The sequence below is a fragment of the Amyelois transitella genome, chromosome 6 (assembly GCF_032362555.1).
Source record: "Amyelois transitella isolate CPQ chromosome 6, ilAmyTran1.1, whole genome shotgun sequence".
Taxonomy (NCBI): Eukaryota; Metazoa; Arthropoda; class Insecta; order Lepidoptera; family Pyralidae; genus Amyelois; species Amyelois transitella.
The window spans coordinates 2,591,856-2,609,841 of record NC_083509.1 but is presented as its reverse complement, the minus strand read 5'-3'; the positions used below and the strand labels follow the sequence as shown (position 1 = coordinate 2,609,841).

Here is a 17,986-nt window from a genome sequence, read left to right as displayed (position 1 = left end):
AAAGTAGAACAGTTAAATAAATTCAACATTTTGCCTGTTTAGGCATGCAATATTTAAAACTGTTGTTATTCTACTGTTATTTAGTTAGTTATCATGTTATTCTTAACGGTCTTTTCTATCTGAGTACCAAATTTCATCAAAATCATTTCAGAAGTTTTTGATTTCATTCGTTACAAATATAAAAATCTTTTCTCTTTATTATTAATGAACATAACAATATTAATAAGCTTTCCAATTAATTTCAAAGATAATAACATACAAAATATTCAGTCAAATTCTAAATACAATCTGTTATAGTCAAGTTTTAATCGATTATAATATAATAATCCATGTGATAATCCATACGATTAACTAAAACAATCCATACGATTGGCAGAGAAGAAGTTTCCCATATCAAAAGTGCTGCTATTTAAAACAAAAAGAAATGTTTCTCTTGTAACAATATTAAGATGAATAATCTACAATGAGAACTTATAAAACTTGACGCAGACCAAAATAAGTTCATACAGAAGTTTGATTGCCACAGCGAAGAAAAGAAAATTTTTAAACGGAACGCAATTACTTGAGTTGACATTGACAAAAAGTTAAAAGATCTAACACAATAGTGACATGACAACGATCCATGGATTATTTCAATCAATTTTGTTTGATGATATGATGTGATTCATTCATCCAAACGAAACTAAAAACTAATTTCAAATTACTAACTTTCATTCAAACAAGTTTTAAATATGTGTAATAAATTAATGACACCTGATTATTGCAAATGAATCGCTTCAGTTTTAGATTTATTTGAGGAATTTGTAATATTCAAATTTCCATTGGTTCATGCGCTTATGTATAGGTAATGATTACTCATTAAAAAAATATAACAAAATTGACGACGTCTACAAAATTACCAGACTACCGGCACAATATGGATCCAAACAGAACGAAAAATGCTTCAGAGGGTATTGCGGTAAGTGTTTCTTTATGTTTCTTTATGTATGTATACTGATAGATATCACATTTTGTGGATCTCCTAAAGTTCATAAACAGTATATAACGACTAACTACATTTCTAAAAATCACTCTGTAAGCACAATAACATTACTTTCGTGATCCACGTAAAATAAGTTTGAAAAACAGAATAAGTCATTTGCTAAGGACAGCATATATTAAAGAAATCTTTTTACATAGAAAAGCACCAATTATTCCATAAGAAATTAATTCCAGTATACCCATATACTATTGATTATAATGCATATTGATGTGAAAGATCTTACGATAATTTATTTCACAATAAAATTGCAGCCCATTGGAATAACCTCTCTAAGTGACATGGACTTGTTAAACCAGCCCGAGTCTCGGTATGAATGTCCAATGTGTCTCAATTGGCTCAGAGACCCTGTCATCACCACTTGTGGCCACAAATTCTGCAAGAGCTGTATCACTCCGTGGATTCAGTAAGTTTATTTTACCAAGTTGTCTCACACTGTCACAGTTGCATCTTTCATCACTATATTGTGAAGCCTGGGTTTTGCTTTCAACGGTAAACCAGATTTGAAGTAAATAGGTATTCATACATACCTATAATCAGGTGTCTATCCCTTGAGGGGTAGAGAGAGCCAACAGTCTTGAAAAGAAGGGCCACATTCAACTGTGTGGCTTAATGATTAGCATAAATTGCATAATTGCATAATATGGATATATTAGGAGCCATGATTCGACCGCCATCAAAGGGAAGATCTTCCGCCAGGCTTGGTATGATGCCTGAGGAACCAATATGTTATGATCGAAATACCCAGGTCAATCATCACTTAGGTTAGAGGTTCAACATTATGTTTAGTGAAAAGTCCTGCCAATGTGCTGTTGTTACTCAAGATCATATTTTCTTGCTTTATATTATTGCTTTCATATCCTTTTGACAATAAATTATATATTATAAAATATACATATAACATTATGTGGTTTATAGGAACAGTGGGCACTGTCCTATAGACAACAACAACCTGAGCATGAAGATCGACATCTTTCCGGACAACTGCACGAAACGGGAGATCCAAGAACAGCGGCTGGTCTGTCCATATGCTAACAAAGGTAAAAATCTAGTTATTTACTTTTTGATCTAGATAGTAATGCAAAAAAATTGCAGCTTTATTTTAAAAAATTAGATGAAATAATAAGTGATGAAATTTGTTCAGGCATGCTAAATTAGTTAGTATGACATTTTAATAATGTATGTACATTGTAAATGTCATATAAGAATATATATCTACATACATTATTAAAATGTCACACTAACTCATTTAGCAAATAAATCCTGATGATGATTTAAAACTCAATTTTTTTTATCCAATATTGACAACTTTTCCTTAAATCAGTATAACAAGATTAAAATAAGTCATTAGCATCATCAAAAGAAATAATTAACTATATATTATTTCAGGATGTACAGCTAAAGTGATGCCCCTAGACCTCGATGCTCACATAGAATCGTGCCCGTACAATGCTCCACAAACCTCGTCCCGGACTGAAGCACGGGTACCGTGTTCTTTCCACGCCATCGGCTGCAAGGAGACATTTGACACCCAGCAAGATATGCATGACCATTTGAATTTGGACACTCAAAAACATTTAAGTGTGAGTTAAGTTTATTGGCATATATATTTATAAACATATATAGGTTATTTATGAGCATTGGTCGCGAATTGGTAAGGTTAAGGCACATTAAGAATTAATGTCTGGTGAAACTGCTGCAATGTAGTTTGTTCCGCCGCTTCTTCTACACATGCGCTTTGGAAGCGCTAGTAGATGTAATTACATTTAAGTAACGTGACGACAATAAATGATAGCTTTTATCCAATTATGAAAATAAATCTATTCAATTCTATTAAGTATGTTGTAATTGTAATGGGATTTGAGATTTATACACATACCTATTGATATGTCAATTTTTTTAAGGAGCTTGAACTTGACAATTTCGCCTATGTAAATTTTGCCATAACCTATACATCATCAATTTTAATCTGCTTTTTTTTGACAATGGCTTGAGTTTACATACAGAGCAAGAAATTAAATAAACGCACCTTCTCATAAGGTGTAATAAAAAATAATGTGATTTATCTCTTTTTGAAGTTCTATAGATATGACATACCTACTGGAAAACATTAAATATAACACAGTTGTTGGGTAATGAGGCAGATTGTGCAAATGTGTAGTGCTGTTAGTGCATTGCATTTGAAGGCACTTATATTTTCTTTTTTAGTTTAAAATAAATGTGACAGTTTATTTATTTATTTTTTTCAAAAAATCAACATTTTATTCTGAAAATTGGCCAACACAGGCACTTTTTCATGTCATTCAATAAATTAACTAAGTGATATGTTCTCATTGGAAATTTTCCCAAGAAATTTAATCAATAAAATAAAATTGTACTGGCTGTCATTTTTTGTAATACTTTTATTTGTAATTTTTTATTCCAGTTCTCTTCAAATCTTAAATGGCACATTAGTATTTTTTCAATAATTAAAATATTAATATTTAGAAATATAACCGAAACCGCCGAGCTTGCATGAAGAGAGTTATAATAAATAATAAATATATACGGGACAAATTACACAGAATGAGTTAGCCTCGATGTAAGTTCGAAACTTGTGTTACGAGATACTAACTCAACGATACTATCTTTTATAATAAATACGTATATAGATAAACATCCAAGACCCAGGCCAATCAGAGAAAATTCGTTTCTCATCATGCCCTGGCCGGGATTCGAACCCGGGGCCTCCGGTGACACAGACAAGCGCACTACCGCTGCGCCACAGAGGCCGTCAATTCAAGTTATGAATGTGGATAAAGCGAAGGAAGTGTGCAGAGATCGTGGCAAGTGAAAAGAGGTAGTCTCTGCCTGCCCCTCCGGGAAAGAGGCGTGATTTTATGTTTGTATGTATGTAATAATCAATTAAATAAACAATTCCAGTTACTAATGAACGCGTATTCGGAACTGAAAATGAACAACGACATGGTAAATGCGAACATAGACGCCAAGGAACAAGAGGCCATGACCCTGTGGGAGGCGCCCGGCAAGGGAGACTCGCAGGCCTGCGCCGCGCCGCTCAACAACACCAGCGCTCTCATCAGGTATATATACATACATATATATAAATACTTATTCTGTGTCGTGTGGTTTCCGGCCCCAATAGAAATTATCTAGTAATTAGGATTCCGTAATAGGATTATAACCTTGCGAGGAATCGCAAAGAGGAATCTTTCAGGCGATGGGTCCAGTCTGTCCCTAATTGATTCTCATATCATCAATGAATATATTTGTATTAATAATAATATTTATGCAATAACTTAATGAATAGTTGAAAATTCCCATCGCTTACAGGTCTGTGTTTGAGCGCGTGGTGATACTGGAGCAAAGGAACCGGGAGCAGGACATCGTCATCGCGAACCTTACGAAGCAGGTATAATACAATATACACTCACTTTATTTATTTTATGTAAATAAGACATTGATTCAAGTACCTTTCGCTGTTTAAGAACTTTACCATGAAAATATTAATATAATTAATATAAACAAATATTAAGATTAAAACAAAACATAAAGAAAATATTTCAACTACGGATTTATCCCATGAAAAGATCTGTTCCAGTCAACCAGTCGATTTATATGGTTTGCTGTGGTCTTGAATGTCTAATAGAGGTAAAAGCGACAAAAAAATTCAAATTTCAAAAACTTTATTCATTGTTATTGGATTCATCACTTAATACTTGTCATATCATTTGGTTCATCACAACATTGGTTGACGTCAATTAAATTATGTATAAAAAACTAATTTTACTGCCGCTTCCAAAGCGTCAATGCAGAAGAAGCGGTAACAAACTGAGCTCCAGCAATAAGTTTCAGAAAACCATTTTAGGGTTCCGTTCCGTAGTTAAAATGAAAAAACGGGACCCTGTTCTCCCTCCGTCTTCGCTGTCTGTCTATCACCAGGTTGTATCTCATAAACAGTGATAGCTGGAAATCTGAAATTTCAATCAATGAAATCACAAATTATCTGGTTTTGTTGCCGCTATAACAGCAAATACTAAAATGAAAAAAGTAATAAAAATATTATGGGGGGTATAAAATAAACAAGTTTTTTTACAACCTTACAAAATAAATAATTAAACAAAAATAAAGTTAAAATTACTTTAATAATAAACAGGCAGAAACGTGGATATTTTCAAAATAGTAAACGCGATGTTGTTACGGTACACTTCGTATTCGAATCGAGAGGTTTTAACCTATCAGCACTTGACTTAATAATAATAACATTTACAGGTGGCAACACTATCGGCTCAATTGAAACACAACACCGTGCGGTACTGCATGGGGAATTACATCTGGAAGATTGACAACTTTGGAGCGAGACTCGATCAGATGCTCAAAAATCACAACAACATGCTCTACAGCCCGGCGTTCTATACCTCGCCTAATGGTTACCGGTGAGTTATTACCATAGATCGGAATAGGTAGATTGATTTTATGTACTTGCATCATGAACTACCATAGAAAGCATAACATGGATAAGCCTCTTTTCCGGGATTCCATTCCAGTACTTACACTACAATTTACATGAACGAAGTCGAAGGAAAACAGCTACCACTAATATATTCTTCATCCCACTTGTAAAAAATTCCGGAAAAATTCTTAATAATTTACAAATCCCGCAATCCCGGAGGCATGTCCATGTTAATATATACGTTTCAGTTCATTGACCCCAATTCAATCTACCTATTCCGATCTCTGTATTAATTTTTGCTTATTGTAGGCGACCTACTACTTATTTTATAACATAACATATAATCACGTCTATATCCCTTGCGGGATGGACAGAACAAACAATCTTTAAATATTGAAAGGCCACGTTCAGGCGTAATGATAGAATTGAAATACAAATAGTGACAGGTTGCTAACCCATCGCCTAAAAAAGAATGCCAAGTTTATAAGCCCTAAGTCGTATTTAACGACATCCACGGGAAAGAGATGGAGTGGTCCTATTCCTTTTGTTATTGGGTGCCGGAACCACATGGCACAATTATTAAATATGTTTGCTATTTATGCTTTTATACTTTCGCGTGGAAGGATTGATTATTAGCGTATGTTGCACGGTTGGTGCAACCCGGTCAACACCGGTTTAATATCTTTTAAACTAGCGGACCCGACAGACTTCGTTCTGTCACAAAGATTTGTTATATGACAGTTTTTTGTTCTTGAATTGCTTAGACAACAGTGAACTTTATACATTAGCACTAAAGCTCAAAGTGACTGTACGTATTACTTACAAAACGTTTGTATGGGATAAAGAAAAGGACTGTGTTTAAGGTTTTTCAGGCAATTATTTGGTACTTTTTCGCCGTAAAAACCATCCTTGAGCTTCGACGAATATTAAAAAAAATAATTGGCCAAATTGGTCCAGGCGTTCTTGAGTTATGCGCTTACCAACACATTTAGCGATTCATTTTTATATTATAAAGATATTGTACCTTCACTTTCAGATTCTGCGTCCGCCTCAACATATCAGCTCAGAACCCTCTCTGCTTCGCTCTCCACGTGCACATGATGAGATCCGACTTCGACGACTGCCTCGACTGGCCGTTCAACGGGCGGATATCATTCACCATGGTGAACCAGTACGACCCCGACAAGACTCAGAAGGACACCATGATGTCCAACTCCACGCTGAAGGCGTTCCAGAAGCCGACAGCTGATCTGTCGTCACGTGGGTTCGGTTTTACGGAATACGCGGCTGTCAAAGATGTGCTGGCGAATGGGTTCGTGAAAGATGATGTGCTGGTTATAAGGGTGCAGATCAGGTGTGTATGACAGGAGGAGTGTGTGGTCAAAGCTCCGAGGCTACCGTGAGGTTTGATGGATATAATGGTCCTTGGCAAGCTAGCTGGTTCTTTTGGGCGATGGGATAGAAATTTTAGAATCCCCTCTGAATCTCAATTCCATTATTGAGTCATCCAACTGAATGTGGCCTCTTGAACTCTTTTTGAGACTGTTGGCTCTGTCTACCCCATAAGGGATAGAAACTTGAGTTGTGTGTGTGTTTTTTACAAGTTTTTATGGTGGTAATGCCGTATGGTTTTATAAAAAAATTTCAGCTAAACGTGACCTTTTCAGTCTGGTAACTTTCTACAAAAGGTCTGTCTACACTGTAAGACAGGATTTTTTGTTTACGAAGGAATCCGTAGCATTTATAGGTATAAACCTTCCTTTGAAAACCCTCTTCCCAACATTTCAAACAGGAACAAAATCCGTCCACAACTTTCCGAGATTAGGGCATACATGCAGACAGAGAAAATAGGGAGACTTTATTATATGTAGTGATAAACTGATAATGATAATAAGTGTAACTTAGTCCGTCCATTTAACAAAGATTATTATCATAAATATATATATATACATAGGTAGTCTTACACTTGTGGTCCACAAGGATATTTTTTATTTGTAAATATATGTATTAATTTTAAGTGATTTAAGTCTTAAATTTCTTATAGGCGATGGGCTAGCAACCTGTCACTATTTGAATCTCAATTCATTAAGTCTAATAGCTGAACATGGAGTATCAGTTTTTTTGCACTGACTGCATTAAATTTAAATTTAAGAAATGAATAATAACAAATTTTAGATAGAATACAATAATGAGACTAAACATTCCCCAAATTTTTAAGGTAATCTCTTTAAAATAACTTTATACCTAGTTTAAATCCATAAACTTAGACGTAGAATGGAACATATTTTATTCATACATACAAATTACAAGCAAGAACCAGAGTGTATACTATTTATTTTTTTTACTTTCAAATGTTAATTACTTTTTAAAATCACAATTACGTGTCTACATGTAAAAAACTCAAGGGGCCATTGCGTGTGAATTCATGCTACCAATTTTATGTGTGATCTATGTATAATATAGGGTAATTCGAGGATAGATGGCCATGTTTTTTTTCGGACGTTATTTTGGAGATTTGTTCATGAAATAAAAAAATCTTGTTAGATTTTTAACAAGTATATTTATTAATCAGCTGAACAAACAATCGATCTTAAACTAATCTCTAATCAGTCTTCAAATAGACTTATTTTTTTTAAACTCTAGGTTGGCCATCTACCCTAAACTAATCAATGTAAGATGGCCATGGTATTTTACCTAAGATGGCCATATGATAATTAGGCCGAGGACAGATGGCCATGTTTATTTTCGGAGCGTATTTGGACAATTTCTTAATACAAGATATAAGTCTTGTTGGTTTTTAAAAAAGTACTAATACGTATTAATTAGCTTAACAAATAATCAGAATGAAAATAATTTCTTATTTGCCTTTAATTAAACATATATTTTTTATAAATCAGAAGTGGCCATCTCTCCTTAAACAATCAATATGATAATTAGGCACGTCTTTTAGATTTTGCCTTCTCCTTTTCTATTTTGCCACACGGGTGACATTTGTCATCGAACTCCGTACAGTTTTCGTGAACCCACCTCTTGCAGATCATGCATTGGATCCAATCTTCAATTAATTCCGTTTGATAATAATTGTCACCACACCCTACACAGTCATCAATACAAGATTCTATTGGGGAAGAATCACCACTCTCCAGATATATTGGCTGAATTTCATTTTCCATGTCACTAGATTCCTCAAGGTTTTTCATCTTTTTTAGGTTTGCCGTAGCTCTATTTTTTTTCTTTAATTCTTTTTTTTCTTTCTTGATTTTCTTCTTGACTGGCTGATCTTCCTCATCTGTCATTGTTGAATCCTTTTGATCTTTAATCTTTTTCTTACGTAAATTATTTTTTTTATTCTCATTTTTAATATTAACAGTAGTTTTTTTTCCTTTTATGTTTTTTGCTTGTGCTTTACTTTGCTTGTCTTGCCTTTTATTTTTCTTTTCTTCACACTCTTTTCTGTACTTGATGTGTTTTTCTGAAGTTAATATTGTAGCAACTTGCTTTGAATGTTTTTTTGCTGTGTAGACCTTAAGTGGTAATGGTGATAACTCATTTAAAATTTTTGAAGGACTCTCGTTAATTTCAACTAATGGTGCTGACTTATCTGTGTCTTTTATTAGCGTTGTATGTTCCAAAAGTTCAATTACATTGCTTGTACTTTTATCTCCGTTATCTAATATTGTGTTTGCCTGGTCTTCAAAAAGTGATGCATGATCCAACAAAGAAGGACTGTTTTTTCCTGTGGTAGTAGAAGAGGTGCTTTTTTCTTGTTCTTGGGAGGTATGTTTTGTAGTTTGAATTCCAGAAAGTCCTGGCAGGCTTGGTTCTATGTCAGGCAGGGAAGGGGTGCTGCTTTTTCGAGAAGTTTGAATTCCAGAAGGTCCTGGTAGGCTTGGTTCTATGTCAAGCAGGGAAGGGGTGCTGCTTCTTCGAGAAGTTTGAATTCCAGAAGGTCCTGGCAGGCTTGGTTCTATGTCAGGCAGGGAAGGGGTGCTGCTTCTTCGAGAAGTTTGAATCCCAAAAGGCCGCGGCTGGTTTATTTCTATATCAGGCAGAGAAGGTCTTATTCTTGTATCATGGATTCTAGGAGTTTCAAGTTGATTTGTGTCCACATGGATATAATTATCTTGAGTAGACCCAATAAATGCATAGTCAGGAATAGCATTCCTATCAAATGGATAAACACCGGTAGCTTTGAAACCATTTACAGCGTTATCATAAGTTGCTGCTTTGCTCCAAGCTGTCGACAGCAATTCTCCGAACTGAAGGCGAGTGAGACGTCTCCATGGATTTCGTTTAAGCCAAATTCGACATGCTTCATAGTAAAAAGCTTTTAATGACTTAAACACAGACCTATCAAGGGTTTGAAGATAGTGAGTTGTGTGGCTGGGAAACGTGAATAAGCAAATGTCATTATCAGTAGCAAATTCTAACATTTCTACCGAATTACAGTGAGAAGTGTGGCCATCTAAAATTAGTAATACCTTTCCAGGAGGTTTCCGCGGTAAGAAATGTGTTTTCAGCCATTCAAAAAATATATTAGTATTAATATAAGCGGACTTTTGAGACATGTAAAGTACTGACCCAGGGGGCATTCCATCCTGCCACTCTTGTTTTTTATTTTTCCCTTTCATAATACATGCTGGTGGAAGGAATACCCCTTCAGCATTACAACAAGCGATTACTGTAATAGTTTCTCCTTTTTCTGTTGAGGTTTGGGAGCATACAGCTTTTGACCCTTTTTGAGCCAATACAATACCAGGTCGCGGATTTAACTGCAGACCAGATTCATCCATATTAAATATTTTTGATGGTTTATCAAATAAGTCATACTGTTCAAGTAAATCACTTAATGTATTAAAATATGCATTTACTTCCGTGCGGTTCAAACTTTGAGTTCGCGCAATAGATACACCTTCTGCCTTTCTTAATGTTATTTCAGGGTTTCTACTTAAAAAAGACTGCAGCCAAACATATCCGGCTTCTTGTTTATTTTTGTTAAAAGAATGCTTTAAACCCAATTGTTCAGCAAAATGAAACGCAATGCTTCTTAAATCTTTAGGTGTTAATGGGAAACAATGTTTCTGCATATTCAATATGTGTTTTACTAGTCTCTTTTCATGTTCGCTACCAAAACTAGATGATGGACCCATAGGACCTTTAATATAATTTTGAGATTTTAGACGTCTCTCTAAAGTTTTTCGCGGCACACCATACTCCAAAGCAGCTTGTCGAACGGATACATTTCTAGCACTTACTGCTTCGATTGCTTGCGTCAAATCTAGTTGACTCCAACTGCCACGGCCAGTTTTGCGAACGTATCGATTCGGCATCTAGATTAACAAAAACTTACTACATTAATTAAAACTGCTTCTGTTGACTTTATACACACCAAATCCATTTTAAATATAAAATCCAACTAACTTTAAGAAATAACTTAATAACTGTTAACATTAACCTAATTTTTGGTTAGTGGGGAAAATAAATAAATCTTCATATAAATGTTTGCTATACGTTTCAAACTTCAAGATTTTCTCATAAGGTAAGATGGCCATATGGCCATCTCACCTTCAAAAAAATTGGCCATCTATCCTAAAATGTAATAGAAACAAACATCACTCGTCGACTTTAAAATTTGCAATGAACACACTAGGTACTTCATTTTGAGGTTAGTTGTTAGTTAAGAACACGTTTTCGACAAAATCATTAAAAATATAGGTTATTATTGTTATCTACATACCTTATTTGACTGATCACAAACATCCACAAAAAAGTTTCACATCTGAAGTAAAAAAAAACTAAGAAATACACAGTTTTTTGTATTTTTTTCACCCAAAAAACGTATACAGTGTCACCGGTACGGGAGCGGTCGTTGAACTAAATGTAAAGTGCTGCCATCCCTGAGCTAGTTTTCGATTTATTTCGATTGGCCATCTATCCTCTATGGCCATCTGTCCTAGAATTACCCTACATAGATCACACATAAAAACACAAAAAACAATATATATACATTGCATATAATATTGTTTTTGTGTAGATCTGATTTAAAAATGACGTCTAATAAAATATGATATAACAACTATGTTGTATAGGCGTCTTTGTTAAACTGGTGCTGTTAATAAAATACTTCAAGATAACCATAATATAACAGTCGTCAGGCTTTATCTGAATGGATGCTGATGCTTTTACGGTGAGGGAAAACATCGTGAGAAAACCTGCACAAACATGCAACTGAGTGTGTAACCATGGATCCAATACGGGTTAGGTTCACCTGCAAAGGTTGCGGAGGTCAGATGGGAGTCACTTCGTGTAAAAACCTGACTCACCCAATCTAGGATCCATGGTCAAAGGCATATCCCGGGCTCCTCTCCAGAACGGTGAGGATGCAACCGGGACTAAAGCTAGGAGGAAGACGAACAGTCATCAGACTTTCTTTAAATTAAGCCAAGTTTAACTCTTTATTTAGATATTAGATTAGCAGTATCTTATTTCCGTCCATTTCAATGTGATTATTGTGAAGTTAAGGTAAGCGGAGTGAATTAGGTGCTCGCTAGATATTTCTAGTGAATATTTACGATTCTTCTCTATTGTAAGCGTTATCATAGTTTGTATTGTATTTTTGTGTCCATATTAATGATATTATTGCGATTATTGTACATACATAATTTTAAAAATATCTTGTTTTTGTTAAAATACACATTATACATTCCATAACATAAGACGAAATATATTTATGAATCAAACAAAACTGTTTTCTTTTGTTGAACTTAATAATAATAAGTTTATGCAATAAAAACTTCTATAGCGGCTTTGTGCACTTTTTGACCCGATCGAAAATTCGTAAGACGGCGCTCGCGCATTTACGCGTGTTCGTTATACCGTGCTTCGCGCAGAAATTAAAAAGTTTGCATGATTTTTTGATTAACCATTACAAAATATCAAAAACGCTAAACATTATTTTAAAGCTTTCACTCCTGTTACCTTTAATAATAATTAGAAATTTCTGTCCAATAAAACAAAAATGTGCTCATTGAGAATCCACAATATATTGGTAATGTATTTCTTAAAAAATACCATAGACTGACTTACAAACTAGACAGCTTAATAAAATATAGGAATTTAACTTACACATGTATAAATATTCTAAGCCTAGCGATAACCATCCTTATCACATCCAACCATCACATTAATTGCCTCCCACGAATTGTGAAGTGACTACAGACTTATGGCTAAGGTCATAAGACCCTTTTCACATTCTTTCATCACCTTACCGGAAAGTTCTTGGCACGGTAGGAAGGTGCTCTTACCTTACTCGCCTTGGCTTCTCATTCGCACGTACTACATTATATAATATCATAGCTATACTAACGTCTTTTGACGCTCAAACGACGATAGCCAGTAATCATTTTCATATTGATCTTACACAAGAAGTGGGATAACGAAATATCACACTGCTGATGGTCAACCGCCGTATTTACCTGGATCGTGTCTGATTAATTGTGCTGACATCTTCACAAGGTAAGAAATTTTACAAAATCTCAGTCCAATACCTTAAAATTTTTGGTATCTAGTGAAATTTTATTTATTCCCTACCCACCGTGTCAAGAACTGTATTTAACAGCTTCCATCAATTTACTTTTGGGTTACATAACTCACAACACTTAATAATTCTATTATAAATTAAGATAATGAATGTTTCTTCGTCATAAACAAAAATAGCGTGACTCCAAAACTAGCGCGTTGGCAACAAAATGTCAATGTGTAGGTACTAAAACGGACTCAAAATAACGAAAATATTGTGATGCTCAGTGTTTAAGCCAATTATTCACTAATTATAACTAATTCTTTCGAGTATGCGTCATTAACAATAAAAAAAGCGTCAAGTATGTAAAAAAATGTACCCATAGTCAGCCTCTTTTTGTCTCGAATGATTTTTTTACATTTGTTAGTTATCCTCAATCATTTTTTAATATTTAACAATAAAAACCAAACATCACATAAAAAAAAAACATTTTTCATCTGACACTATCGATATTGACAAACTATTAATACATTTATTTATTACAGATTTGACGTCTAGCAGCGTTATTTACGAACGTAGATAAGGCATATTGTCTTTTCACCCTTCTCTTTCTATCTCTTCGATTACCAGAGAGAAGGAAGATAATACATGCCTTGTCAACGATCGTGAATAATGTACTTGTATATCATATGAATGGTATTTACATGTTCACTTAAGACAACTGCATTAGCAAGTTGAGACTTATAATGCGTCGCGTAGATGATTCACTGCATTGATTATTTTCGAAAAAGTATGTCTTTCTAGGGGACATATTTTAGTAAACTACTATTCAAAAATTCCAAAACATGATATCAACGATTCTATAGAAAAAAATCACAAATGTAGGTCTAAAAATATCTTTCAATGAGTAGAACTTTGTAAAAATGTACCTAACATAAATTTTTTTTATTGCTTTATTTATCAATAATTAACTAACAAAAAACTTGTTAATTTTGTGATTAAAATCTTTTTAGGGTGTCAGATATATGAATACTGCACGCCTTTGTACGAAATGGCTTCGAAATAATTTACATCACTTCGACCAAATGGCACTGTGTGCCAATGGCTTTTGTTCTCTAGAAAAGATTTAAGGTAGGTATGTTAGCTCAAGCCAATGAAATAAAAGCTTAGGTCATGCCTGAAAATTATTATTGTAGGTCAAGCTAATTTTACCATTCATATGACGATAATGGTTTGAACTTCGGGTCCCAGAGATAGTATAAATATACATATTGTATATACTACTTTTTATCAAAAATGCGGTTATAAATTACTCGAAATAAAAATACAACATTAACCTAAATAATACGCATAATAATTAACTATTCACATAATGAGATACAATTCAATGGTAATTTCTGAAGCAGAAAATAATAATTTTCTAAGCATAATATAGTGTTACCAAATTCTAGCCTATCGATAAAAAAAAATTGTAAAGTCATCAATTTAAAAAATTCAGTTAAAAAACAAATCATGCCGATAGTATGTACATTTACTATAAATATAAATCAGAAAAAAAATTACTATTAAGAATGATCAAAAATATGATTATACAAAAACCAATACTCAAGAACAATACGGCTTAATAACACACTTCTTATATCAAAAGTTGTTTAGAATGACAGCTTAAAATTATAAATTTTCTACATATTAGTTTTATCTCTGTCACTCTTACATCATAAATATACTTACATCCTGCTGACAAAATAATCCATTTTTTTAAGAAGTGTTAATCGCTATCTGTTGCTCTTTACTAGACAATAAATATCTCGCGTTCACAAAAAAAAACAAATGCTTCTTTTAAGTATTATTAAAACAATTAAACATAAATATAATTACCTAATATCTTTTCTCAAAAACACGCGAGAGTAAATTTAAGCAAAATTACTTTGGCGGCATACAATCGGTGGTTAAAATTCCTCGATGTCAAATTCAGTCTATTTTTATTTGGAGCTGTTATTCACACGAACGATAATATTTTCTTACAATTTATATTATAATATAAAAATCTACTTTTCACGATATATACTTATCATTAGTTAAGTATAAATATTTTAATTTTACAATGTGTAAGATTTGGATAAGTACAAATTTTGTATAGGTAATACGTACTGTTGAATTAAATAAAAGATTATAGTATATATACATATCTCAGACCGCTCTGGGAGCTTCACTAAGTAGCAAAAATGATCATCTTTGACCAAAACTCAATTTCATTCAAAAATAATTAAATGTATCTAAAATTTTTAAATTCAGGGCTGTTTGTTTTATCACGTGATTTTACTATTGTTTGTTTAAAAAAAAATAAGAATAAATTTTGTCCATATGGCTCCTCAAACATTAAAAATAAGGAAGACTGACGGAAGAGCAAATTTAATTTTAACCCACGATTAAAATATAAAATCGGTAATTTTAGTGTGAAATAGGAATGTTTGAAATTATTGTGGTAAAGAAATTATTGTAAATTTTTTTTTTTTCGTTTTTTCTAAACCTACACAATGTTTATTAATTCTACTAAGTTTATATCACAGTTTTGGTAAACAAATGCATCAAACATAAATTTGAAACCTGAAGTATTGGATCTGTTTCGTAAGTGTAACTTTAAACTTAATCAAAAAATAAATAATTAGGACAGTCGGTGATGCGCACAAAATTAAATTGCTTTGTGTTTGTGACGTAAATAAAAATGTGTTCAAATAAAATTGTTTGCACATCATATGACGTTAACTCTACCATCAAACATACAAAGGTATTACAAATTTAGAAGCCCGAAAGTTTTCTATCAAATCATTACTTTTTTTTAATATTCCAAAATATTTTTATATATACGTATAAAATTCTAAAATCTACAACAGCTTACAACTTGTACATGTAACACCTTTTGTAATTTACTTCTACTAAAGATCTAATGGATTAAACTACTGCTTAACATTTATAAAAAAGCCATAGACGTATAAAAAGACGGATAGATAACATACTAAGTGATAAAGCGTCTTTCGAACTTTGCATCGTCGCCATTTTGCCAGCGCTTGCGCAGTGTAGTCGTCGACACGTCAACACCTTTTATTTCCTATCCATTCCTTTTTATACGTACTTTAATATCCAATCGTAAAATCCTTCGGATGCTTTACATAACCATATTCTTAGAGTTGTTTTAATGTAGAAAAAAATGCAATTTAAATCAATTATAACTACATCAGTTGGAACTTATGAAATTGAATCCACGTATAAATTCTTTTCTGTTTTAAGCACGTGAATTGTCTACACCGATTTAATTTAATACCTACTAGTATTTTTATAGTTCGTAAATGGGTATGTAGACAATGACATATAGGCTAGCTTAACTTTGGAACGCTATGCCAACAACATCGGGGCTTCGAGTTATGTAAAAAAAGTAATGTACCAATAGTATTTCGATAATCTCAGTTGTCTGATCGTACAGATTACCAAATGCCAAAAACTATTCCACTGCGACATACTATCTATTATTTTTTTCACAAACTTGTCGCCCAGATTCAAAGAATATGTTTGCTTATTGCTTTCTCAGAGAAATTTTGATGCGTTCAATGGACCATTCAATATAGATTGGCAAAAAATGTGAGTCCACTGAACAGTCTGAAAGCCCATTTTTAACCTTTACACCAGCAACTAAAGCATCCAATAAGCTTAAAGCACATTTGAAGAATGTTCCGTGAATACAGACCAAAATATGTAATAATGAGCAACTCTTAATAACCCTGTACTCGGCTATTAATACACTAAACTTGATATTTTGGCGCGTGTATATCACTAAAATCTTGATTTTGTCACAGCTATTACAACTAAAGCTTACGAATCACTATCTGTAGTTCAAGCGACGACCGCGTTCGAAACAGTTTCTATTATCACCTTTGTTTATAGACCACAGAACAAGGAACGCTTATTTACACAGAGCTGCTCGAGTCTCCGGGGAAGTGAAGTAGATTGTCGCCACTGCAGCTCGGGGTAGGAGAGGAGGGGGGGTCCAGCGAAGCTCGGGATGCTGAGCTAAAAGAGCTGGAACTTAACTCTTCTGGTTCAGCCTCGAAACGCCCGCTGGTAATAACTGTAAGGAAAGAAAGTACGATGAACTCATTCAATTTCAAAAGTTATTCATTACACGCGGTTTCAGAGAAAAATACATAAAAATAAAACTTCAATCATCATATCATCTGCGAGGCGAAGGTATTTCAAACTTTACTTTCTATGTATTCCAAATGTCGAACCGCGTGCCCAACTGGTTTAACTACTTCGCTCACTCAAAATTGACCCCAACATTATAGTACAGTCGTAAACATAAAGGACTATAGTGTACTTATGATTTTATTTACCTACATAAAAAAAATTGAGAATATAATAGCTTTAAGTAATCCAAAAGCTATTATTTTCACAAATTCCATCGCTATAGCGTGATTAAATTGGTAAAATTTCCGCTTCTCAATTTATAACTGCTATAGTATTTACCCGTTCTTAATTCAAAAACCTTACAGTTTTTTAGCCATGCTTGTAAAACAAGGGATTTCATCAAATAAAACCTCCAATTTGTTTTTGAATTCTCATTTTTATTATCACGTATGTACTCTATTTTTAAACACTCCATAACATTATCAACAAAATGAGAAAAGGCAGCCAAATTCAAGTACATAAGTAGGATATTAAATTTTAACACGCAAATTTTTACACCAAATTTGTTAGGATCGTTTCAAATAATTTATCTACAGTCATTAGCCCGTTTCTGAAAGGATTCATTTTATATACATTAGTATTTTATAACGTGTAGCGTTAGATTCCATGATCTTTCATTTCAACACCTTTCAGAAAGAGGATATCGTCCATAAAACGCATAGAAAACGGTATCGTGTAACTCAACTTGGGCACTTTATATGGCGATACACAGTTTCTTGGCTTAAATAAAATT

At 33.5% G+C, this 17,986-nt stretch overlaps 2 protein-coding genes across 2 annotated transcripts; one reads left to right on the top strand and one right to left on the bottom strand.

Annotated features, from left to right (window-relative positions):
* Positions 1-629: 629 nt before the first annotated feature.
* On the top strand, positions 630-7,696 carry LOC106134559 (TNF receptor-associated factor 6). The gene is made up of 8 exons (XM_013334644.2): positions 630-958; positions 1,294-1,445; positions 1,958-2,079; positions 2,429-2,622; positions 3,962-4,122; positions 4,373-4,451; positions 5,312-5,475; positions 6,529-7,696. The coding sequence occupies exons 1-8, from the start codon at positions 917-919 to the stop codon at positions 6,854-6,856; spliced, it is 1,242 nt and encodes a 413-aa protein (XP_013190098.2). The 5' UTR covers positions 630-916; the 3' UTR covers positions 6,857-7,696.
* A 506-nt stretch (positions 7,697-8,202) lies between these two features.
* LOC132901866 (uncharacterized) lies at positions 8,203-11,455 on the bottom strand. Its single transcript, XM_060944809.1, has 2 exons — positions 11,230-11,455; positions 8,203-10,822 (listed from the first exon to the last, which is right to left on the bottom strand). The coding sequence occupies exon 2, from the start codon at positions 10,820-10,822 to the stop codon at positions 8,426-8,428; it is 2,397 nt and encodes a 798-aa protein (XP_060800792.1). The 5' UTR covers positions 11,230-11,455; the 3' UTR covers positions 8,203-8,425.
* Between the last annotated feature and the right edge of the window lie 6,531 nt (positions 11,456-17,986).